Source organism: Drosophila takahashii, chromosome 3L, assembly GCF_030179915.1.
Source record: "Drosophila takahashii strain IR98-3 E-12201 chromosome 3L, DtakHiC1v2, whole genome shotgun sequence".
NCBI lineage: Eukaryota > Metazoa > Arthropoda > Insecta > Diptera > Drosophilidae > Drosophila > Drosophila takahashii.
Genome location: NC_091680.1, coordinates 3,883,898 through 3,910,735, shown reverse-complemented (window position 1 = coordinate 3,910,735; position 26,838 = coordinate 3,883,898). Strand labels below are relative to the sequence as shown.

The 26,838-nt window shown below is 38.1% G+C and overlaps 1 protein-coding gene across 4 annotated transcripts in view; it reads left to right on the top strand.

The window, feature by feature from the left end:
• Positions 1 to 5,977: 5,977 nt before the first annotated feature.
• Positions 5,978 to 26,838, top strand: part of Tet (Ten-Eleven Translocation (TET) family protein) — a 113,854-nt gene continuing 92,993 nt past the window's right edge. The window contains exons 1-4 of one of the 4 annotated variants that reach the window (XM_044394517.2): positions 5,978 to 6,482; positions 14,615 to 17,341; positions 17,890 to 18,030; positions 23,979 to 23,996. In XM_044394517.2, the coding sequence (XP_044250452.1) occupies positions 15,647 to 17,341; positions 17,890 to 18,030; positions 23,979 to 23,996 (1,854 nt within the window). In that variant the 5' untranslated portion in view covers positions 5,978 to 6,482; positions 14,615 to 15,646. The remainder of the gene's footprint in view (positions 6,483 to 14,614; positions 17,342 to 17,889; positions 18,031 to 23,978; positions 23,997 to 26,838) is intronic. The other 3 variants (XM_044394518.2, XM_044394519.2, XM_044394520.2) reach the window with 3 other exon arrangements.

Sequence of the window (26,838 nt, the reverse complement as noted above, 5' to 3'; positions counted from 1 at the left end):
GCTTTTTTTGTAGTTAAACAATTGTTTTTTATTATGGGAAATAAAATAAATGAAAAAGTATTTATTACAAAATATTATACCATTTATTTTAGCGAAAATAAACATTAAAAAGATTTATTCTTAATTTTAAACCAACTTGAAATGGTTATACTTTCCTATCACAGATCTAAAATATTATTTTAGCCTATTTTAAATTTAATTACCTTCATAAATTCGAGTAAACTCCACACTTTCAATCACAGCTCCCACAGAAATACAGCTCCCACAAAATACATACATACACAGGATGATTTCCAGCAAACAATTTTATTAAGCCCTGGGCATAGTGCAAATCGGATTTTGTGGTTTTTAATTAATATAGTTATTCCTTTGCTGGCGCAAAGCCCCAAAGGATTCGCAACTTTTAATTGTGAAATGGTGAAATGAGAATTTCCGCAGCGGCAAAAACATTGGTAGCAACAACAACAGAAACAACACCTGCCGTTGCTGCAAATGCAATTGCGTTCCATAAATCCAGAGACAATAATCGTAAAATAACATCAGGTGTCACGCGCACGAAACGGTGGCTCAACAAAAAAAGGGGGCCACTCATACATGGATTGTTTTCGGGGGGAAAGGAAAGATACGGATGAGGACCTGCGGTCTCTGAGGATATCGTATTGATGGTCGATATTATTACCCGATGATGTATGCCCCATGCATCCGTACATCTGTGACACCAAAAAGTGCTCCAGATGTCCCCATTTGGTGACAGGATAGAAAGTATGGAAGGAAGCAGCTGAAGTTTAAGGATCCTGTTCCAATATGTCATGGGTGTTTATAGGCATATTCTTACTTTAAGGATTTTACTGTAGGATTCTTTGAAAAAAATCTATTCATCTGCATTTAATACTAGCTTAAATAATATTTTTTTTAAATTCCCACATTAATTAACTCATAAAATATAAGGATCTGCACTTACACAAAATTCTGCAAAGAAAAGTACATACAAGCGCCATCCCAGGTGTCTTGATAAATACCTAAATATAAACACACCTGAATAATCACCGATATTTGCAGCCAGTTGTGCAATATTCCCAGTTGCATAACCACTGAGAGAATATATATTTACTGATAAGTCAGAGTTCGAGTGTTTGCATGCCCGAAAATCTCAATTAAGCCAAAGGTGCAACAGCCTTTCGTCCTTCTGCAGCTTGAAATTTCTATGTTTTGTACCTGTTGTGAAATGGAAAATTCAACTCGAACAACCGACACACAGTGGGTATTTTCGACTGGCAACGATTCACAACTGGCACAGTGGGACGGAACCCACCCACCGAGCTCTATTGAGGCTCCTCTCACACCCCGTGACTCTGCCGAGGGTTAATTTGTCCTCTATAAGGATATACGTATGTGAGCGAGAGCAAAAATGCATACAGAGAGAAAGAAAGAGAGAGAGGGAGATCCCAAGTTGTATTGTGCCGAGTTTTAGCAATGATTAGCATCACGAAATGGAAAACTATTGTTCCAATACGCAGTCGACAACCAGGTAAAAAGGCATTGACAAATCAGGTAAGGATAAGTCCACAAAACAAAAATATATCCAACTCGCATGGGATGCAACGGTGAAATTGTTGCAATTACAGATTAGGGAAACAGGAAATAATTCCAAAAAAAATAAGTAAATACTAAGTGAGACTTGTCTTCTAATCATTGAAAAATCTACATTTCTTTTTAAAAAACTTATAAATTTATCATCTTTTAGTATAAAATATACTCCAGGTTATATTATAAATATTGAGGTCTTACACTCCGATTTGGTATAATAAAAAGTAGAAGTCATAAAAATATATTTTTCCGAAAATAAAATTTTGTATACATTTATAAAATTAAGGTTTTTACTGCTCATTTTTACTTACTACTAAATGGATAATTATTATGTTCTTAGTGCATACATTAGGTTTTAAGATATAATTCCAAATTTATAATATAAATTTAAAATAGTATGTAAAGCATAAAATTATGAAAGTTTTTTTCATATTTTCTTATAAGATTCGCTTGTCTGAAATTTGATTTTGCCAGTGAATCTTTTTGAGCTGCAGGCTCCTTAAAGGACGGTCAATATCCAGATCTCCTCTACCCCTTCCCCCTTGTTTTGGCAACCCCCTCCCCACCCCTCCCGCTTATCCCTTGAAAGACCAACAACAACAGAGAGCAGCTGAAGTTTCTGCCAGCAAAAGCGGTGCGAAAGAGAGGGCAGCATTTGCGGCTGCCTGGCAACCGAGTGGAGAGCAAAAGAGATGGCTATCAACAACAACAGCCACAGTGCATCAACAGCAACAACTACAACAACAACAGCCAGAAGCAGCAGTCGTTGTTGTTGTGCGCTGTGTATAAAAATTTAACATCTGCTCCTTTCATGATTTCAGTTTCGGAAAACTCAAAACTCGTACAACAACGAGGGCTGTAATGGCACAAATAAAAATATATATATACGTGCAAACGCGCCTGTATGGGTGAGTATACCGCTCTCTTTCACTCGACATATAGCCCTCTCTTTCCAGCCGTTAATGCATTTGGCTTGCTTTACTCGTATTACGTGTGCATTTGCCACTCTGAGATACAAGAAAACGAAAAAAAACCGAATTGAGATACCCAGATACTCGGATGCTGAGATACTGAGATACTAAGATACTCGGCAAGGCTCCTTTGGAGCTGCGAGATAGTAAAATAAAACAAGCAGCGGCCAACTGGCGGATCTTGAACGGAATGAAATAAATTAAAACGTGGCGAGGATGCGCATCCACATATTCGTATCCACAGGATACTTTCGGCGTCCTGGCGGATGTGCCATGCATCTTCGCGGAGCATTCAACTTCACGAAACAGATTTTCACTCATCCTTTAGTGTTTGCCCTTGGAGAAGTTGAAGTGTAGTCTGAATATGCAAAGGGTACATTAAATCGATCTAAAAGTTTGCTACTTCATGAGAATTTTTTGTTAAAAATTAAGTATCCATTAGATTAAAAAATAAAAATTTAATAATAATTTACCCAGCCCGATTAAATACTTTTATTTCAATATAATGTTTGTGCTGAAATTATAAAAATTAACAGATAAAAAAAATGCATGTAATCTTAGATTAAACTATTTTGAAAACAAATTGATTTACTATACCAAAACTATACATAACAGAGGTTATAAAACATACTTTTCTTATAGTGCACTTACTTTAGTTAATATTTTTAATTACTCTATTTTTTTACAAGCAAATAAATGGTTAAATTGGGAGGAAAGACCTGAACATTAATTTTTAGAAGACATTTTTTTTACTTTACTTTTTTAAAATTCCTTAATAAATCTAGCTAAAATTGCAGTGTATTACATTTTTCATATTTAGTAATGTTTTGTATATTACTCTGTTTTTATTTTTTTTTGCACACATTTTATTCATTTTTCAAATACTTTTGCAGCACCAACTGTCAGATACATTTCTGGTCTCCTTTGCCGTTCGCCTTTTTTTATTGTGGCTGCTTGCAGTGTGAATGTCCTTTGCTGTCCTCACAAAGGACACGCAGCAAGCAAATAAGAGCGAAAAAATAAGAAAAAACTGCAGAATGCACATGAGAGAAGAGAAAGAGAAACTTGCAGCAACTTTGGGGATGAGTAGAAGTAGAGAAATCCCAACTATGAAGAACTTGTCTCGGGATCGTGAACTTAGGAACTTAAGAACCATCTAAGAGAAAATTATGGCCCAAAAGCCGGCTGCATCTTGTTGTTGTTTGTGCAGATGTTTCTTGAAGGCTCCTCGTGGGATTGGGATTTTATGGGTATAGATGTTATGTGTATGGGACAGGTCAGTGTTGTTCTGAAGAGAACTGGCAATCCAAAATTCGTATTCGGTTAAGGGTTGTGTGCCCCTAGGTTGAATGATTTTCCATTACGCAATGCAAATAGGCGAGAGCGTTCCGCGTATTTCGTACCTCGCTTTGTATTGTTATTTTTTTCTGTCAGCGCCAGGAAACAATGCAACTGTCAAGGTTTCCATTTTCCGCCATGGATTGCTCTCTCTCGTTCGGTGTATCAAAAGGCGAAAAAATGGCAGCTCCACTAATAGTTGGCATGAAACGAGGTTGCAAAAGGACCGCCAGAAAAGCTAAAAAAAAAAGTGAAATGAAATCAACTGACATATAGAGCCGCCCCCTCGCTTTGCGCAAAAATAAAAAAAAAAAAGGAAAAAAGGGGGCAAAACACAGAAGGCAAATTGTACCAAAATCCCGCAACGGCAGCCAGTGCAATGCCAGGATATATGGCACATGCCCACAAGGTCCTGCCTGCCTCCGTGTCCTGCGTCCAGTGCAGCAGCAACGGCACCGCAGCAACAGCGGCAGCAGCAACATCAACAGCACCGCAGCAACAGAATAAAGTTGAAATCGTCAGGATGAAATTGTAATACCCTTTAACTTGCAGAAGAAATATATCTTATTAATTTGAACTTACACCATTTTATTTTTCTATTTTTTCTTAAGATCTTTGTCATTTTAACCATCTAGCTAAATTGTTTTGATCCTTTAAATGGCTTATAAGGATTTTAAATATCTAAATATTAATGTCCTTTAAGCTAAGAAATCAAAAAATCTAAAGGATAGCTTTTTAAAAAATCCTTAGAAAAGTGATAATGCCCTCTGGAAAGGGTATGAAAATAAAAGCAGCAGAAAATATCTCGTAGTGCACATAGATTGCAAGTTCGCATTGTGAGCGCGAAACTAGGGAAAAAAAATTTTTAATTGGAACAACAACTGTACAGCGGCGCAGCAGCAACAACAACAACAGCAACAGCAGCAACAACAACAGCAGCAACAACAACAGCAGCAACAACAGCAGCAACAGCAACAACAAAAGCGCACTTCAAACACCGCATGCCCGTATCCGTGTCTTGTTGCCTCGGTGTGTGTGTTAATGAAATATGTCTGTATGTGTGTGCCAGGACATTCGACAGGACTTTCGATGCAACAGCAACTGCAACATCATACCTGTTGGCAAAATTCGTCGATTTCGTAATATTTGGGATACAATTTTTCAAACTTTTTTTCTGATTTAAGCAATGATATTTTGTTTGAAGATGTTATTTAACATTTCAAATATACGATCATTTTTAATATAATTTAATTAAGCATATATTTTAGATCTAAATTAAAATCTAAATTAATATTAAGGGCCTCTTAAAGTAAAAACTAAAATTTTAAAAAAAACCTTCTTATCATACGTTAATTAATTACTACGAAGGCCGTAACTTGTAGGGCGCTTGTCGTTAAAATTTTCAACTTTTAAATTTCCCACTTCAGTTTAAAATTTTATAAAACCTAACATATCTCAAAAACCCTTAAACCAATAAACGTGTAACTAACACTATTTAAAAGGCCATAGATGCACCTTTTCGAAAAGCTATTACTCGTTACGATCGGATCGCAAGTAATGGAGGTACAACCTGTGAAAGTTCAAAAAAAGTTTCATTTCTGGCGTTTTTTTGTTATAGCTAGTTTTCATTTAACTAAAAAAAATGTGTATAAAAATGTATAAATTATTTTGAGCTTTCAGATCTAAAGGCCCGTTTGTTGTTAACAAGTTAAGGCCATATATTTGATAATTGAGTGCAAATTCATTTCTAAAAAATGCTTTTAAAGGCAAGTGGCCTTTTTTTGTTAGTTTGCTTTTTGGTATATGAACAAAATAATTTTAAATTTTCCCATGGTGCGCCTGTTCGTCGGTTCGATGTTGCATGCGTTCGACTCGAACACGTTGCGCTACGCTCCGTATCTGACAGATACTGTATCTGTATTCTGGCTGCACGGCCGAATCAGTTGTTGTGTATCCTTCGGGTGAAAAGTTTCCTACAATCACGAAATTTTTGCACCGCCGCCGTCGCCGTTCGAGCGCTAGAAAAGAAACGAGTGCGAGTGCGAGAGAAGCCCGCTTACTAACTAACTAGCTGACTAACTAACTAATTTCGGGGAAATACTATCCTTTTCGGTGTGATCGAGTTCAAGGACTCGCCTAACTTGTTCCAGTTTTGAAAAACAGGCAATCCAAAAATCAATTGCCAATGTGAAAAGTGAAACGAAATATTTAAAAACCATAACAAACATCGAAAACTGCGCGCAGATGCCGCATCTGCCGTTCTGAGTTTCAGTTTTCAGTTCAGTTTTTCACCTCTGAGTCGCCGGCTTTTCATCTGCAGTTCCAGTTTCGCGCTCGGTTCTCCTGGTTTTCCCTGCATTTTCTTTCTTTTGCGTTCGTTTCTTCGTTCCGATTTTCGCGTCGCGGTTTGTTATTGTCAACTTTCGTTTTCGTGCGGTTTTTCGCGGCTTTTCTAACGGTCCAACAACGGGCGGCAAATGGATAGTGAAACTGGCATGGATTTCCAATAGCTTCAGAAAACTCAGCATTTTCCGAGGGAAACCATTCGAGGAAGAGGAAGGCAAAGGAAATGGATTAACAACAAAGGTGTGTAAGAGCGGTTCTCTAAAGAGGATTTCTTATAGTGGATATAAGGAATTTTAAAACAAAAAAAAGGAATATAAAGTTGAAAAGATTTCTAGTATTGTTTTATCTGAAAAAAATATATATATTGAGAGTAGGGAATTATGTTATAGAACTCTAAAAATTGTTAGACACTCTAAATGCTTCTAAAATCATAATAAAGTAATATAAATATTTAGTGAAAAATGTTTAAAACATATATATTTTATGAAATCGGTAAATAGAAATAGGAACTACAAGCATTAATATTGTTTTTATTGTTCAAATACATTTTTAAAAACATCTTAAGGAGCTTGCGCACTTTAAGCAAAATAAAAGAATTAAAAACGGGTTTTGTTCTAGTAATTAAATGCAACCTTCAAACAAAAACACAAACATAATTAACTCTTTAAAAAGTTAAGCCAAGACGCGGTTCCAAGAAACAAAGCCATATCCCTTTCATAGAACCGACTCCAATTAATTAAGCCAATTGAAAAGATGTTTTTATAAAAACAGTGGAACTCCATTCAGATATTCAGATATAAAATAGAACGCCCCCATTTTTCCTAATCCCCCAATTAAACTCACCTCTCGACCGAAAGCCGAAGGAAAACAAATTTCCAATTGAAATTTGCATTTGGACCGCAGGAAATACTTTGGGAGCGTAAACAAGTAAACAAACAGATAACAATTGTTATTGGTCATCCGAGGATCAAATTACAATGAGTGCAGGTTCCCAAAGGGAGCCAACAAAAAATCTAAATCAAAATCACCTAAACAGGCAATTTTGGGGCAGCTAAGGAGCTTTATTTGTGCAAGTGAAATAAATAAAAATAATAATAACAAGGCAGCTGAAGGCAGAAGTTTTTTATTTTTCGAAATGAGTAATGATTGTCAGAGCAGAAACGAAAAAAACTGTTGCTGATAGATACATTTGCCGTTTGTGTTTGCGCCAACTTAAATTAAAAAGCAGCGGGCCTCTGAAGTTCTTCTGCTTCTGGTTGTGAAGAGTTGAAAACGTGCCAGAAAAGCCATACACAGAGATACAAAGAGGCGCACACAAAGATACAGATACTCGTAACTAACAGTAACGTGCGTACATCCTCAAGATACTTTTTTGGCGCGCTCAGAACAGAAGCGCCAAAAAACAAAAAAAAATAAAAAGAAAAGGGAACGAGAAGCACAACAGAAGGCGAAAAGCTAAAGATACAGCTGAAGATACTTGGGCTCCTACAAGATACAAATACAGATACAAGATACATTTTACCCAGGCAATAAAGAGAATTTAAAAGAAAGATAAATAATAAAAGCAAACAAATTGAGGCGCAGGCCGCCTTCGCGAAAGAAGTTCAAGTTCAGCGAATGTATCTGTGCATCTGTAAATGTATCTGTAGCTGTATCTGCTGGATGCAATTTGTCGGCCGCCTGCCAGTTTATGACTGCTGCTTTCTTACCCCCAATGAATATTCCACAGATACTTTTGGCTATATTTAGCTTACATATTTTGTTTACAATCTCGAACGGACCAAACATTCATTCATAAAATACCAGAACCAAGCCAAAAATAAAAGTTGGCAAAAGGACACGCAGGCAAATTAAGGCTTTGACCTAGAGAAAAATAAACAACACCCAGGCAGGATATAAAAACCCCTCCCTCTTATCCTCCTCCCTCGTTAACGGTAACGTGCGTGACTTTGAAAGCATGCAAGGCAAATGACAAACTCGTAAATCTCAACACACTCACGGGAAGTGGGTGGTGTTGTTTTTGGGTGAATGTGAATGTGAATGCGAATGCGAGGCATAAGTGCCCTTACTCTTCATTCATATACGCTTAATACCCAGCCGCGTATGCCTGTCCATGAGCTCAGCTCCTTGCATGGCTTCATTGGGCCGCACAGCACGTTTCATTTCATCCACACCTGCACCACCGCACCACCCCGCACCACCTTATATATATAAGCGTAGCCTTTCCTTACCCACCGCCAACCTTCGGCACAACTCAATTTGCACGTGACACACAGAGGAACGAGATGTGGAGCAGTCACTGCCAGGCGAATTAACTGAGAGGGAGATATTTTAAAAAATATATATAAGATGATGTTATCACTCTAGAATACATCTACATTTTTTTGAATTTTATAAAATCAAAAATTAAGGCAAAACTTAAAAATATTAAATACAAACTTAAAGAAATTGTAACTGCTTAGTAAAGATATAACAAAAATCCTATTCTAAAATATATTTATTGCCACAATAAAACCCTTGAACATCTTCCCTTACAAAATATTCACCATAATTTACCAACTTATCAGGTGTCTGGAAACACTTCCTTCCTTTCTTCCGCACAATATCAACTCGATCAAGTACTCTTCTTCCACCACCTTCGCAAGAAATGCAATATCAGCCGTCTAGTTCGTATCATTAACATAAAATGAAATTATTTCCCTACCCCCTGGTTAGTAGGGCTTCCTTGTAATGCTACCCATCCAAAAGTGATGGCACCACCCCACCGAAACTGGAATTTTATTCATTAACTTGCTGCGTTGCACATTTGGCAATTGTATAACATGCATATAAATATGCAAACTTATTATGCCCCCCGAAAAATAGTTGCTGGGGAAAAATGTTAATAAATATTTAGACCAACTGCTTTTGAACAATCCTCATATGAGCAAAAGTTGTAAACAAGCGCAGAATGTTCGGATAACATATTAAAATATTACATTGAAGCGGATGAGCTGGGAAAGTGGTTATGTGGGGGGTTTCATTGAGGGAGGGGAGCACTTCATTTGCACAAATGGAGCGTCAGCTTGACTGAAAGACAGATAGACAGACAGACAGGCGAGATGAGGAGCAGGTCCTGCAGGATTCTGCGATGGGATATGGGAGATGCGAAATGGAACATGCTGCTGCCCAACTGTCGTTGGTTGCACTTGTTATCAAATGAGGTTGCTGTGGGTAAGGGGTATTCGTATTCAGATTCGTGTGGCTAACTGGGACTCTTGGAATTCGGAATCAGAGTAAATATTTAAAATATTAATTAACACACTCTGGTACTTAATTAATTTCGGAAAGCTATCAGAGAAGTGTCAAAATTTCTTGTGATAATTGTAGAATTTTCAAGGATACTATAAAACATTTATTTAGCCCTACCTTTACAATAATAAATTCATAAGAAATTGGGTTTTCAATAATTGCTTATTCCTTACTAAATTACTAAATAAATTAGATTGTATTTCTAAGGAATGAAACTAGAAGTAGTGAAGGTTCCTAGTAAGCAATTTCTGTAATAAATAGCAACCTGAACTAAAATATATCTGTAGATTAAGGTGTACAACATTTAAGGAAATACGCTTTAAAGTTTAACTCTATAGAGTTGAAATGACTGCGCTAAAGAAATTTGCTTTCCATTTATAAAGTTTCAAATAACTTAAATAAATAAAATTGTGAAAAATATAAATCACAGCTCAATTTCTTACTTAGGGTATCCTTAAGTCCACTTTCCCATCTCAATTCCTATCATATTTTCCACTTTTCTCTCCCATTTCTGGTGCCCCAGCTCAGTTCAAACAAATGCAAAGTCAAACAGCGCACAGGTAGCACCGGTAGATGGTAGATGGTTTCCCTCTGGATCTGAAAACACCTGAAACTCCAGATTCGGCTTCTGTTTTTCTGGTGCTGTTCCTGTTTTTCGTCCTGCGGCTTCTCACATGCAACTTCCCCCTATGTTGGTATTTGTGTAGCCTAGTTCTTCGTCCTGTGATCCTCCCTACCCCTCTTCATATTATGTTCGCATATATATTCGTACATACTGCCAAAAAACAGCCCTCGCAGTCACCTAGATTCTATGCCATTTTCACTCCACGACTCCGCAGTCGACTTTGTTTTTTAAATGACGCATTGTTCGCAGTCACATACATATACACATAAATACGCTTTTGTGTGCGTCTGGTCTGCGTGTTTAATTTGCAAATTCAAAATGCGAAAAAAATAAAGAATGTTGTACGTACATTGTACATACATGTTGCAAAAATGTGCTGCATTAAGCGGAGCAGCAAACAAGAAATTTAAGTGAATTGCGCTCATTGTTTCTGCTTTCGTTTGTTTTTCTCGATTTTTTCCTTCATTTTTTTGAGTTGCCCGAGTTGGAAATAGAAATCCCTTATATAGACCATCCCGTATATGCATAACATTGAAACTTGGCCTGGGAGCTTCTCAAGATAAGATTAGATAGGATGAGATAAGGAACTTTGAATTCCGATCGGGGATTGTTTAGGTGCCAGGAAGGGTTTGGCAAACACTTAATATAATTTGAGGTGTTATATCACTCGGTGGTAACGGAAACCGTAAAAGAAATCCATTTTTGTTATCTTGAAATCGATTTTTTCGGATCCAAATTGCTTATCATACTTAAGTAATAATTCGGAATGATAGGTAAAAAAAAAATTAATGATATATGGGTATGAATCACTTTTAAAAACCATTTATTAAATTAAAGAAAGTCTTTAATGTAATAAAAATAATATATGAAATCTGATATATGCTATGAAATATTATTTAAATATGTATCTATAACTCAAGCTTTTCCACATGAAAAATCCTAAAATATAAATAATAAATTAGTATTTTTTGAGAAGATTTTAAATGTATGTAATTTCTTAATAAATGATTTTTTATAAGAAATCCTAGAAGAGGTATAGTACCCTGTAATTTCTCTGTGTAGTCAGGATTTGGCTTGGGTCAAGGAAAAAGGAAGCGCTAATTGCAGGCATGGTGCATGGTACATAAGCCATTTTCCCAACTCTTTGGCCCAATTTCGCCAAATCGATGGCTCGGTTCGGGATCGCTGGGATCGGGATCTTTATCGCGCCATGTCGAGCGTAAGACTCGTAACTCTCCCAGGAAAAGGAGGACTCGAGGGGGGTTTGAGGGGGAAGAAGAAGAAAAGCAGGAGTCCGAAGTTACAGCTGCAGAACAGGACAGGATGAAAGGCCAGAAGTGGAAACGCGAAACGGAATCGCATAAAACGGAAAGTGCAGCAAATTGTGGCAGCTGCAACATTTTGTGTGTGTCTTGTTTTTTTCCTCTTTTTTCCTCGCTGCAGGTTCTCTTCTTTGCCTTTTTTCCTCCTTTTTTTTGTATTTTGTTGGTTTGGTTTGCTTCGCTTGGCCGTTGGCCTTTTACCGTTTTTATTGAAGGCACACTGGCAACAAAGATAATGTGAGTGAGATGGCACGAGAGGGGAGGGAGCGAGAGGGGGCGAGAGAGGGACAATTGCAGCACGCAAATTGCAGTCGACAAAATAATCAGACTTTAATTGTCGTTCTGCAACAATGTGCAGAAGAACTCAAGGCAGCCCAGAGGAACAGAACCCAAGGAACTCAAGGAACTCAAGGAACCCGAAAACGAAATTAAGGAGAAGCGAGAATAATGGGGCAAATGACTCTGACTCAGTTGTCAACCGAAATCAGGCGAAAAGTTTCGCAATTTCAAAACTTACGGGGGTGAAATGCGCATAAAGATGCGAAATGCTTCATTTTTAGTGTGGGAAATCGCCTGGGAAATATCTTAGGTGCGTCGGAATGTCAGTCGACTATGTAACATAAGATAAAGAAATTTTATATTGCTAGGGGTGATATGAATGTGAACCGATTTATACTACAAGTAAAGAATAATTGGTTCGAATTTTTGGACTTCAAAATACTTAATGATTCGAAATAATTTTTGTAATGACTGATACATTTTTAAGAATTTCCAAGCTCAAAAGAATTTATAATTATGACTTAATTGTTATCTTCCATTTTTAACAATAACACAGGCCGACAAAATGTGACATGGGTCGGTGTCCAGGCCTGCCACCATTTTATTTCGGTAAATGAGGCTTTTCTAAGCATAAGTTGCCACTACGCCTATAGTCCATCAGCTCTGGTATTTGCGGTATCTTTAATTTAAGAAAATCACAAATTTTCTTCGTCTTTTGGGATATATCTTCAAGAGTGGTCAACCAATTTTGGTAATCTTTTCGGAATTAAATAGTTGCACGTCTCTTTTATACGGTCGTTTTGGAAAATTCAATCTAACTGAACCACAAGAGAAGGTGGGCGCATTTAAAATTTTAAAGTCACAGCAAAGTTTAAAAATCTTTATTTGTGAACAGCGTTTAAAAATTAAATAAAAATATTTTCTTCTACAATGCATTTTTGATCCAAAGACACCTTATGTCCCTAATTTTTAGGACACTCATCAGGTTTTTGTGTATTGTTTTGGAATTTTTAAAATTGTTTTTCTTACTTCCTTCACAGTGACGATTCACAAACAGTGCCCAAACCTGTCACAATTTTAAATATCATAATTCTAAACGATCTAAGTAGTTTTGCTTTGAGTATAAGCACATGAGCGTAGCCTACTAATCTTTGGGGGCTGAAATGCTTGAAGTGTAATCCCCCTCCAGCTTTTAGCTTACGCCCATGTATAAATATTATTAAAGCAAGGGTCACTTGTGCTCAAAAATAGTTATGAGTTACGTAAAATAGTGACAGGTTTGGGCACTGTTTGTGAATCGTCACTGTGAAGGAAGTAAGAAAAACAATTTTAAAAATTCCAAAACAATACACAAAAACCTGATGAGTGTCCTAAAAATTAGGGACATAAGGTGTCTTTGGATCAAAAATGCATTGTAGAAGAAAATATTTTTATTTAATTTTTAAACGCTGTTCACAAATAAAGATTTTTAAACTTAGCTGTGACTTTAAAATTTTAAATTCGCCCACCTTCTCTTGTGGTTCAGTTAGATTGAATTTTCCAAAACGACCGTATAAAAGAGACGTGCAACTATTTAATTCCGAAAAGATTACCAAAATTGGTTGACCACTCTTGAAGATATATCCCAAAAGACGAAGAAAATTTGTGATTTTCTTAAATTAAAGATACCGCAAATACTAGAGCTGATGGACTATAGGCGTAGTGGCAACTTATGCTTAGAAAAGCCTCATTTACCGAAATAAAATGGTGGCAGGCCTGGACACCGACCCATGTCACATTTTGTCGGCCTGTGTAATTTACTTGAATTTAAAATATTAATAAGAGGATTTAATAAATGGTTTAACATTTTTTTATTTTTATTATTACACTTCTTTAATTTATCTTGAAATCATTCATTCATTCTGATTATTATTCATATGAAATTGGTTCAAATCTGTGGTATTTATTGTGTTAAAGAATTGATTTGCTTGACTTATTTTATTTTTATAAATCATTTTTGAGGGCTTTAAGAACAATTTACTTAATTACCCCGAGTTAATTAATATGCCATTTGCACTCACTTAAACACCTCAAAGACCCTGATTTTATGCATCTCTCTTCGCATTTACAAACTAGTGCAGCTTGAGGCGCATCCAGTGCATGCATAATAATCATCCTCGCACATTACAATCCTCCTCATCATCATCATCATCGTCGTCATTTCATCGTGGTGATGAAAAAGCCCAGGTTCCGAGCCCAATGAACTTTCTGAAGCGCAACGAAATGTTCGCTGGCTAAAATGCAAAAAGCCAAAGGACGCGCACGGCAACAAAAAAAAAACGAAACCAAAAGTACACCTGTTCTGCAGAAAAAAGAAATAATAAAAATAAAAGATACAAAAAATGGCGAAAAAAGGCAAGAAAATGACAACGGCGTTGAAGGCATCTGAAATACGCTTATGCGATGGTATAAGTGTGTGTTGTGTGTGTGTGTGTGTGAGAGAGGCTTTACAAAGCCAAAACCAACTTGGCAGCATAACTTACAAGCCAAAAAAAGAAAAAACAGAGAAAAAACAACAACAGCAGCAGCGGCAATAAAAAGCCAGAAGTGAGTGTCCTTTAGCTCATTTTTTTTCGCTGTTCGTTTTTTATTATATTTTTTTTCGCCGCTTCCTGCCTCGCTGACTTGGCCGCTCATTATATAGTCAAAGACCATAATTATGTGTTGAAGTTTGTAGATGTTTAAGGCCAGGAAGGGAACGAGAAACAGAGAACAAGAACAAGAAAACTTTTCAGCAAGGATATTTTTATAAGAAACTTTTAAACACCTCCATCTAAAAACTTTACTAACCGAATTTATTTTTCCATGTTTTTCAGCTTTTAATCAAAGGATTTGAGAACAACGGCCACAACAACACATAAAATACTTTGGAAGATCTTTAAACTCGTCAAATAAAAAACCCCCCTTTTCGGCCCACAAATCAAAATCAAAAAGCAAAATGAATTAAGCTAAACAACACACAACTTATATGAAATATAAAATATTATTACTATTAAAGCCAATAACAAATAACGCGCTAATGTTTAATTAATTGTTAAGACCACAAAACCCAAACAAACAAACAAACGGAAGACAAAGATTTTTAAGCCTACGCATTAAGTACAATTTACTAGATATAAACACTTAAATTATTTTTATATCCGACGACATATTCAACAAAGCAAATTCAATTGAAAAACGAAGCAAAAACCAGAGTACAAAAACTTAATCAATTTACAAACAAGCAAGCATCAAATATTATCAACAAAACAGCAAAGTAATTAATAAAGTAAATACAACAACAACAACGCATACAAAATACAAATTTTACAAATTACAAATTTACAAAGATTTTTAAAAAGAAGAAAAGTAACCAAGTCTGCTAAAAAATAAAATCAAATATTAAAATACAAATTTTTGCCTAGCTGCCGTTTTTACAAAACCAACAAAAGAATAAAGTACAAAACAACCAACAAATCTTAAACAATTTTTAAACAACAATTTAATAAAAAGCACTTTACAACAGAAGAAGAAGAACACCATTAAGAAATAAATAAAATATTCAACACGCAAAACCAGTGAGTTCAAAAAATAAACGACATACAAATCTTGGAGTAGCTTCAACTTATATATATATTATATAGTATAAAAAAATAATCAGAGTGTTTTACACTAGCCAACAAGCAAACAAATACGAAACGAAACGAAACCAGTCAGAAACATTTTTAAAAAAGAAGAACTACCTCAGAAAGCAGAGAAAAGTGAACCGAAAAGTGTACAAAAATCGAATTAAATCTTTTGAAAAAATCAGTACAAAGCCCCGCAGTTTTCAAAGACAACTGCATAGCCATGCCAGAGTTTGAGCTTAAATGGCGTCTTCAATTTTAGCCCAGAGCAGCACAGGCGCTACCGTCGACAGCAGCAATTTGGGAGCAACATCTGCAGCAGCAGCAGCCGCAGTAGCAGCAGCAACATCCGTGGAGGCCACTGTGTCCAGTCTGCACAATACCCATCTCAATCAGCTGAGCAGCCTCAGCCAGCACTACACAACGACCTACCATCACCCAGTGCATCCTCATCACTACCAGCAGCATCATCACTATCCGCAGCAGCAGCAGCAACATCTCCAGCAGCAGCAGCAACACCAGCAGCAACAGCAGCAGCAGCAGCAGCACTGGGACTACTATGCCAGGCAGCAGCAGCAACATCAGCAGCAGCAGCAACAGCAACAGCCAACGGCCGCCACCAACGGCAACAGTAGCAACAGCAACAGCAGCAACAGCAACAACACTACGGTCCCAGCTCCACTGGGCAGCAGCAACAGCAGTAGCAATCATGCTAATGTTGCAATTGGCGGCAGCAACACTGGCCAGCGGCACGGCGATGCCAATGCCAATGCCATTTCCGCCGCCTCCGCCGCAGTAGGAAATCCGGGTAGCCAAGTAAATCCCAGTGCCAACTCGAATTCGAACTCCAATTCCAATTCGAACGGCAGCTACACGCGTCCCTGGGAAATGGAGTCCAAGGACAATGGTCCACAACCTCAACCCCAACAGCAACAGCAGCAGCAACAACCTCATCATCTGCAGTTAAAGAGCGGCTTTGAACCCTTCTCCAAGCTGCCCTCCTTTCAGAGTCAGTTCCATGGCTTCAATGAGCAACTGCTGCCGGATGGAACACCCATGCCAGTGCCAATAGGAGCAACAGTAGCAGCAACAGCGCCACCTGGCGGAGGATCTGTAGTAGTACCACCTCCTGCCGCTCCACCCACTGGAGGCTCCCTGCAAACGGTGGCCATGTCGCCCGCCAGCATCTCAGTCAGTTCACCCGGGATGATGAGTGTGGGTTCGCCTTTGACCCAGCTATCGGGAATGCAGACCAGCATTACTCCGCCCTCCGCTCAGGTGGGCAGTTTTCCGGCTCCACCGCCGCCGAATGCCTTTGCCCATCATCATGCTCTGAATCCGCATCATCATCATAGAGGAGCAACTACTGGTTATCCCACTCCCTATGCCGAACTGCCACTCTATCCGGGATTCACCCCCTTGAGTGTGAAGAAGGAAACGAGCAGCAGCGACTTTGAGATGCTGCTCAAGAAGGAGGACTTTGATCTCAGCAACAGCGGTGGACAGATACACCATCCACATCTGCAGCATCCCATTCCGATGGGCATGCACACCCCCACCTCGTATGATGGCAACAATAGCAACAACAGCTATCCACAGGCAACGGGTGGAAATGGTAGCGGAAATGGAAGTCATACACCGCACACGACCACCTCGAATACCCAACTACCCACGCCCACCACAACCACACCGGTGAAGGTCGAGAAGCTCCTCCAATCGCCGATAGCCCGATTGGAGGCCCGGAAGAAGGAGCGCCGGAAACAGCGGCCCAATTCGCTGGAGTCCAGTGCCGAGAGCGAGGCCAGCGGCATGGACGTAGACCCCAGCAATCCTGGCCAAGTGGACGCCGTGTCCAGCACGGCCAACTTCAAGAGTCCGCTGAGTGCTTTGGGGATGGGGGATAGCAACGATGCCAATGCCAGCGGATGCGACAAGCAGGTAAGTGATCGATACGTGGGTGGGGTTGTTGAAATTAAGGCAATGTATCGAAAAAATCGATAAGTTTATGATGGTGCGTTAGAATAATAATTAAAGATAAAATTGATCGGTATTTATCGGTAGAAAATAGGAAATTGCCATTGTTTTAAACAAATCGATGTATCGATAAACAATTATTTTTCGAATTTTAGAAAAATATTAAAAGCAAATGATCCTTTAATTAATCATTGCTAAATGAAAGAAATAAATTATTTTCCAGCTGATTAATTTTTGCAATAGATAGTTATTTAAAGTAAAAATATACCGATACTTATCGATAAAACCGATATATTCCGATTTATATTCAACAACCCTGCCGCTTAACGAGCGAAACGGGGCGAACTGGCAACCGCTGCGATTAACAGGACTACGGTCGTCGCCACCATCTTCCGCCACCCACACTGTCACGACCCCCAAACACCCACACACCCACCACCCACAACCATTACCCACAACCACACCACAACCACTCCAACGACAACAACTCCTCTTCCTGCTCTCTTTTCCAGTCGAAGAAGAAGCGCAAGCGGTGCGGCGAATGCGTGGGATGCCAGCGGAAGGACAATTGTGGGGAGTGCGCCCCCTGCCGAAACGACAAGAGCCACCAGATCTGCAAGCAGCGCCGCTGCGAGAAGCTCACCGAGAAGAAGGTGAGTTCCAGTCCATTCTCAGATCCTAACTCAACGAATCGAAATACGAGTATCGCAGCACAGATTCATTCACGGACAGCGCAAAAGTTACTCAATGAAATTGGCGGGGCACAGTGGGTTTTTCGGGGAAAGTAAAGATAGAGGAAGGGAATTCTTCGAGAAATAATACAATATTAAAAACCAAAAAATGATACAAGATTAAAAACCAAAGATATATACAAGAAAAACAAGATTTTAGGAATATTTTGAGAATTAATCATCGAGATCTAACATAAACCTTTAAGATAGAAAGGAATTCAGAGTTTTAAGGATGGTATTATCTTACAATTCCCAACTAAGATCTAATATGTACTCAAAATATCATAGTTTCTTTTGGAAAAGAATTAATTCTAAAAAAATTAGAGTGTTAAAAAGGGTATTATATATCAAATCTAACCCATAAACTCCCCATTCCGAACCACTGTGCCCAACCGGGCAGCTGGGAATCGGTTGAAACTGGTTTTGGTCCTCAAAAGAGAGCCGGCGGCGTCCAAGTCGCATCCACATCCACATCCACATGAACATTCGCATACAAGATATTCGCGGTCTTTCGCACCAGCGGTCAGTCACTCAGGATTTATGTCAGCGCAACAGATGTTCCCTGGCCAAGTGCCTCGTCCCGTCTCTTTCTGCGGCCCCTCCGGCAGTTGTCTCCGTCTCTTTCGCTGTCTCTTTCTCCAGCTGCCTCGATTTAAGATTTAACTAGTAACCTACAATGAGGCGAGGAGTGCGTGTATGTGCCCAAGTGGCTGCTGGCGTACGAGGTGCACTCGAGTATCTCGAATGAGTGATCCGACATCCGCGCATCCTCCAGATACTTTAGCTCCTTTTCGAAATCACTTAAGATGCCGCAGGCAGAAGAGCGTGTCCTTTGAGCGGTCGGAAATCAGGTTGCACATGTGTGTGCGCGAGATCTCAAATTGCGCTGCATGTCGTCACTAGAATTTTTGTTGTTTTTGGGTAGGATTCGAGGTAAAGTGGAAGCAGCTCGGGAACAAGTTCAATGGCCCAAGGACCACTAAGGAGTTTCAAGTGATCCGTTGCCAAGGATATGTATGTCTGCATCTCAATTTTCTACACAGCGTTTGAAGATTTGAAGGAGGAGAAGAATTGGGAATGAGTAGAGACGGTATTTTGGGATTTAAGCCACTTTGAAGATTATGAATGAATTTAAGAAATACTTAAAATGTGTTTAACTTATAATTCCAAAATTTAACTATGATAGCTTCCAAATAATTAGATTAAAAGAAGAGTACCAATATTATACTAATTTTTTTTCAAGAAAACTCTCCTTATAAAACCGAAAAAAGACCATATATTTTACTCTCCTATCTTTCAATTTAATTACCCCAATAAAATGATTAGGCCATCCAAAGAATTTCTTTCGTTTGTCAGTTGTCCAAGGTCTTGTTCCGAATTTCCTATCCCCCCAACCATTTGCCAAAACTCAAAATAATCAGGGTATTTGGAGTATTTCCAATATTGACAGACGCTTCCATATTGCGGCGTTATTTTCTCGGGGCCCCGGGAATACAAATACAGACGTCCAAGAACAACAACAACAACAATATGCCATGCCATATATATAAAATAAGAACAACAATAAAAATAACGATAATAACGAATCGAGGCAACGAAAACAACAATAAAAGGAAAGGAAAGGAGCAGATGTTCACAAGTTACAAACGCGGCTTTTGATCGCACACTCACACTGATAGAGATACACACACACTGGCAAACAAAGCGGCACACACAGATACACGCAGACAGACAGCGATAAATAAATAAGCGAGTGCGCAGCGTTTTGTCTCTCAGTCGCGATCAGCGGACTGCAAACAGGAAACAAAAAAAAAAGACTATATGAGAGTGTGCGAAAGAGAGGGGTATATGCTGTAAGAAAGAGACGGCATCAATGGACAATTAAGGTTGACAAGAGCGAGGAGATCGGGCGCTATACAAAAGGCCGTCAGACGAGAAAATGGCACGCAGAGATCTCAACTATAGACCCCTATATAAACCACCCCCCTCTTAATAAAACCCCCCTCTGTAAGACCCCTCCTTCCACTTTAGGCGACACACATAGATAAAGTTGTAAATTTCGCAGTTTCACCCGAGGAAAAAGAGCAACAGTTGACATGTCAATATGGACAGGGTATTTTCAAGATGCTCAACGCGATAGTGCAACGCCAATTTGGTTCTTCCTCTACTTCCCCCCACTTCCTCGTCCCCCTCCTCCTCCTCCTTCGCCTGGACAATTGACGCTTTAGTTTTATATCTTCCTTTGCTTTATCATCGCCATCCGCAACATCATTATCAGGGTTTTCATTGTCCAACTGCCTCACATGTTGTCGGCTGAGCTACTGGAACACTATGTCACTGGGTTGGGGTTTTCCGAAAGTGAAAAGAAAGTGTAGCAAATCATTCGGAATTTAAAATATGTGTATATCCAAATCACAACATAAAGACTTTTTAATTTCAAAATATCTATACTTCTCATAAAGTAAAGTTGTTTTAGTATTTATCCCTTTTTAAAACAATTTAAAAATTTTTTTATAAATTGAATTATTCTAATACTAAAAATCTTTATAATAAAAAAGTTGTTTATGAACTACAAACGAAAAAAGTATATTTTCTGTCAATTTTTAAGGCAATCGATTTAATAGTTTTTTTTAAATAATTTCCAGCTTTTCCTTGTAGCTTAGTGTATGCTGAAATTACTCATGTGCTCATATATTTATGCCTTTGTCCATGGACTTTATAATGACAAGGTTTTCGCGGTTTTTTTTCCTCAGCCTGAAAGTTCTCAGCTAAAACTCACAGCTGGTCCCGTCTGTCGAGCTGTCGGCTTCCTCGGTCCGGTTTTCATTCTTAATGGCGATAAATTTTGAACGTGAATTATTTCATTCTTCAGTTTCCCATCGAAGATCAATGCACTTTTCGACTTTTTCTTTAGTATTTTTTTACAAATAACTCAGACTTTAAGACTTGGATTTCAAGTCCCTTTACGGCCAGCTTTCCCTCTTGGATTTTCGTTTAATATTTTTTGTAATTTCTTTTTTTACTTTCCCAAATCAGCTGAAAAGACCTTCGGGCTTAGTCATTAACTTGGCTATTTGAATTGCTCAGCGAACTCACTCCCACTTTGGTTTTTCCCCCTAAAAAAGAAATCTCTGGACAGGCCTATCTAAGAGGATATTTCCTGTGTCGCTCAATTTGTCTCGGGCACTTTTTTTTCTTCTTTAAATATGCAGTTTTTCTTAGGAATTTTCTCATTAAAATTTGAACATTTTTTCAACGTCTTTATTTTTTTTTTCTGCGGCATCCACAAATAAAAGAAAATCAACAACAAGACGAGGCAAATATTGAAAGTGTCTGGGTGAAAGGAAAGTTGGAAGTTGGCGAAAGCCAAAGAAATCAACCCCGAAAGTCCATTTGGTTCTGGTCTGTTTGGGGGTTTGAGTGATTGACTTCATTGGGCTGTCCAAGGATGCTCTTCCAGCTTCTCCTCCAAGAACTGGTCCCCTTTCTTTGCCTGGCTCTTATTTTCAATTCACGTTTCGCAACGCAACTTCATTGAGGCAAATGCACTGGAGTCACTAAAAACCAACGAACAGCCATAACAACTTAAAGGTTTTCGCTTCATGCATACGAAATGCGAGGAAACATGCATATGCTCACATGGAACACCCTGGCGAGTATCCTTATCCTTAGTCCTTCTTTGGGCCAGGACGAGTGCATTGCTCCTACTTGAGGCCACACAGAAACACACCAACACACATTAACACTCCCCGTTCGTGACATACTCTCGGCAAACACACACTAACAGAAAGAGAGAGTGGGCGAAAAAGAAGAGCACTTGCCAAGGTGGCTCATGCACTGAGGGAAAAGAGTAGTCCATTTCTAAAAATGAAAAATATTTTAAGGCATATTTGGTTTAAATTTACATAATATTCAATAAAATACCACTGTATTCTTTATGGATCTTTAGGATTTTTAACTTTAAATCGAAATCTATCGGAAATAATAATAATATTATATGACAGTCTTTTTCTCAAACATTTCTTATTTATGAAACAAGTTATTATAAATCTTAAGTCAGTTATCATCTAATATTTCAATTTTAAATGCAAAATTTTGTTTTTATTTTTCGAAGATATATTTCTAAGATCTACCCTGAAATATTGGGAACTTTGAGATACTTTTTTTTATCAGTGGCCGAGTTTTTGGCACGTTGGCTTGCCAGCTCCTGGAAAACAGGATAATACCCATACACACACTGGATACTTGAGCCACAACTGCAACGCATGGTGGTGGTGATGATGACGATGATGATGATTATGACGGTGACGTTGGATGTGCTTCATTATGAGCATGTTGTGCAATCTGATACTCGGTCGTGGTCGTGCTCCTCGGATATCTAGTTGCACTTGGGCATCCTCTTTCATCCTGCCCAGCTATTCGCTATCGGCTATGGGCTATCTCTTTCCCAGTGGATATTACTTGGCCCTGGCTGACTCAGCTTTATGGCCGAAAAATTGAAAAATGGAAAAATATGTTGGGCAAAAATCTGTCGTTGTCTTCTTTGGTTAATTGCCGCTTGTGGCCAATGGCCAGGCACACGACTCCCCGTTCTTGTCGTCCGCCAGTGATTCAATCATTCAATCTATTGGCAGCATTATGTGCGTTTGTCATTCGATAAGTCCCAAAAGATGCTGCCAGGCATGTCTCCCATTTACTCCCCGAAATTCGGGCTTGAGTTTCGGTTTTTCAGTTTTCGGTTTGAGTTCAATGCTCTGAATTCAGCTGGCAGATAAAGTTTTGTTTTAGATTTGAGTTGAGTTACACGCAGGAAAAATAGGGAACGTTTTTATTTAAATTAAAATAATATTAAATTTATATAATTAAGTATAAGAAATATTTGGTTATGAATATTGGACTTTACATAATTTATTGAAGTTGATTTTTGTGTAAGGCAATAACAAACAAATATTTACTTATAAAAAATTAATATTTGTTGTAATAAAAATATTTTTCATGATATTTTACTTTAAATATCATGAAAATATGTTTTTCGAAAATTGAAGCAATTTTAAATAACCAATATTGATTAGAGGAAAATTCAAAAATCAACCTTTAAAATATCCCTATTTTTCCTCTGTAAATCAGCTCGTGTCCTCAGGCCGCCTGGCCACAAAATCCTATTGAAAATTCCAGGCAGCTTCCGTTGTTTTATTTCCTTCTCGAAGGATTGCATATTCATCTGTTGCAGGGAGCACACACTATTATTCGTAGACCATCTGCAGAACAACGCTCGCCTGCACATCTGTTCGCATTGTATGGAATATGGAATAGGAATTGGAATAGGAATCGGAATTAGAATCGAAATCCTAAGCCAGAAGAGAGTCCTGAGAGCAGAACTTAAGCCTCATGCCGTTCAAACACACATGCACGCACGTCCATTAAAATGGCATTGATGAATGATGATTTTTCTGTTCTGTATATTATGTTTTATTTTAAGCAGCTTAGGCTTTGTGGGGATTTATGTGTGCGTCTTTTAATTGCCAAAATTTAAACCATAACTTTGAGAACCACAATTTTAAATTTGCATCGTTTTTCTGTGCATTTGCCTGTTTTCATTTTAATGGCTGCTCATTGGTGAGGCTGTTTGGGCACGCAAATTGCCGCCATGACAGCCAATTAGTGGGCTTATTTTTTCTGATAGCCGCGACAGTCGGTCTATATACTTTTGCACACATATAGGGTTTTATTTTCCAGCATTGAGTAATTTTTGGTCCCTCGTGCACAGAGATTTATTTAATTTATAATTATTGCTAATTATTTTATGCATCGCAGCTTATTTGTATTTACAGTTGATTTATTTTCATTTTCTATCTTTTTTCCCGTTTCAGGAACCCAAAGCCAAAACCGTACGTATACATTTATATATTTTCATGTAATTATATTTGCAGTCGCAGGGGCATTAAGTAATTATTATTTAATAATTGTGGGTGCATTGAATTATTAATATGATATAATCTGGGAAATAATAAGGGGTTCTTAAATGAAAAGTAAAGGATTTTGTAAAGGGGTTTTATTAAGGATCCTTATTTTGTGTCGAGACTACATTTAAATTAAAGGGAAATATTTTTGTTATTTTTTCCCAAATTTTTATCAAATTTTGTGCATATTTAGTGCTCAATATTTTGTTGGCTTATATTACTTGCAGAATTTCTATTGTTTACCCTGAAGATACAAATGTGTCTTTTCATCTATGTTCAGGGAACTTTTTTGTGTGGTAGTTTTGGTGCTCTTTTTTTACCAGCACATTTTTGTTGTTGCTCTGTTGTCTCCGCATAAATTAAATAATAAAATGCTTGACTCTGTCTGTGTGTGAGTGTTTGGCAGTCTGCGCAATTGAATGCTTTTGTTGCTGTATTTATGGAACAGATTTACCGCTCATGTGGATGATGATGAGGATGATGGGATGGTTGGGTTGATCTGATGGTTCTGATTCTGATTCTCATTCTGATTCTGGTGGTGGTTTTGCTACTGATTCTGCCTGATGACAATCAGTCGAGTTGGACTGCACACAGCACACATTTATATAAATCTGCGCGCTGATCGTAAAGCGTTGTTAAATTTTAATAAATAAATGTTCACATCCTTGTTAAGTTGCCAGCAGGGCGAACATTTGCATTGATTGCACTAGCACAGAACGCAGAGCTCAGAATAAAACAGACAAGAGCTGAAAGCGAGAAATGCAAATTAATGTTATATAATTACGCATGGCAAGGAACACGCTGCGTATACTTGATGCCAATTTGCATAAGGGTAAGGCTGAGAAAAAAAAGAAAGAAAGGAGGGTCTTTGTGTGTACTTATCCTTGTAATAGTTAAAGGACAAAAGTGCCGCATTGCTCCTTCGGTAATGAGTGCAAAATCAGTTACCTTCTCAGTCTCCTTTTCCCTTCTTCTTTTAATGGATCCTTGGCTATGGGCAGGTGCAATCCAGCAATTAAGCAATTTGTTGGCTGTTATTGTTTATTAATAAACAAACAACAAAGCGAAACACCGAACTCTCTGGCGCTAATTGCCACAGCAACCGATTACAGAAAAGGTTCAGAGGTACAGAGAATGCAGTCAGTTAGAGCTCAAATAGATCAAGGATACACGTATATATCCCGGCACATGCGGAGTCCTAGAAGCCACGGAACCCACCGAACCCTTTTTTTCTATTTTTGAAGTGCATTCTACGCGGTGCCGGCCCCCTCAGAACTTTTCACTGCCCGCTGGCTCAATTTAAATATCAGCGATGCATGGCCAAAAAGGGGTTAAAGTTGCACAAAGAGAAAATATTTAAAATATTTGAATACTTAATAAAATAAACAACATTTCTGTAGTTGAAAATAGTGGGAATATTTTTTTGTTTTTATTCTACATATTTTAGAAATAATATATATTTAATTTAATTACAAATCAACATGTTACGGAAAATTCGAGAAATATATTTTAAAGGACCATTTATTTTTCCCCGTTTTTAAGACCAAAGAAAACAACATCGATAAAAATTCACGAAATATATTTTTATAATTTTTCCCAGTGCACCATTTGCTGTGCATGTGTATCTATGTGTGCAAGGTGCAATTGCAGTGCATTTTTCAGCTTGACCGACTCGTCGTCGTCGTTGGCGGACCCTTTTCACAGCTTATATTCCTAACTGCGCGACAAACTAAGCAAATTCGCACCCCAGCTAAAGGCAAAGCGAAAAAATAAAAGTGGCAGGAAAATGAAGGAAAATGCGGGGCGGAGTCGGAGGAAACGGTTGTCATTTAGTCCAGTTTCCGAGTTTCTGAGTTTCCGAGGGGTTAAATGCAGCCATAGGCTAACAGATACAGATACATACACACGCCTATTTGAACGAGAATACTTAACTGTAATAGCTTAGAGGGTCAGCAGGTTACAAAACTTACTAATTGCTGACTGCCTTTGGCACCGAATGGAAAATAGTGGAAAGTCAACTAAATGGGGCACTAAACGTGGCACTAAACGTGGCAAGAAGTTTTTGACGGGTAGGTGGGTGTGAGGAGAATTTAAATATAATTACATAATTAAGCGTGCAATTACACCAGCAATTTATCGAATTTTAATTGGTCTATCAACTTAGTGAGTTTTAGCATGTGTCAGGAAGGCAATTAAATATTTTTTAATTTATTACAATGAACTATTTGCTATAATTTATTGAGAAAATAAAACAAAATAATATTTTCTATGATCCTTTTCCTTTTTATCCTGAATTTCAATATGTAACATTTCCTGTTTTGCCTGCCAATTTTCCGTTTCCTGCTTTTCCTTTTGGCCAAATCCGTTTAAGTCAAGTGAATCAAACGAAAATCACAGACTTTATAAAACGTAAGGCCAACGAACGTCGCCTTACAATTTCAATTTCCAAATGTTTTCCGGAGAAAGTTGTTGCTTGTTTTCCTCTTATTTTCCCGTACAATTTTTTGTTGTTGTGCTTTGCTTACAAAGTGCCTATCAAGCTGTAGCAACAACAACAAAAACAGCAAAAAAAAACGAAATGATTGCATTTTGACAACAAATGGGAAATGGAAAATTCTGGCATATTGTTACAACAAAAACAAGGAGCAAGAGGAAAAAAGAGAAAAACAGGCGAAAACGGGGACGCACTTTCCAAATCGATTTTTGATTATTTTTGCTTATCATTCTGTTTGCTCCTTCCTCTGTTCCTTTTTTTTTGGTGTGCCTCCTC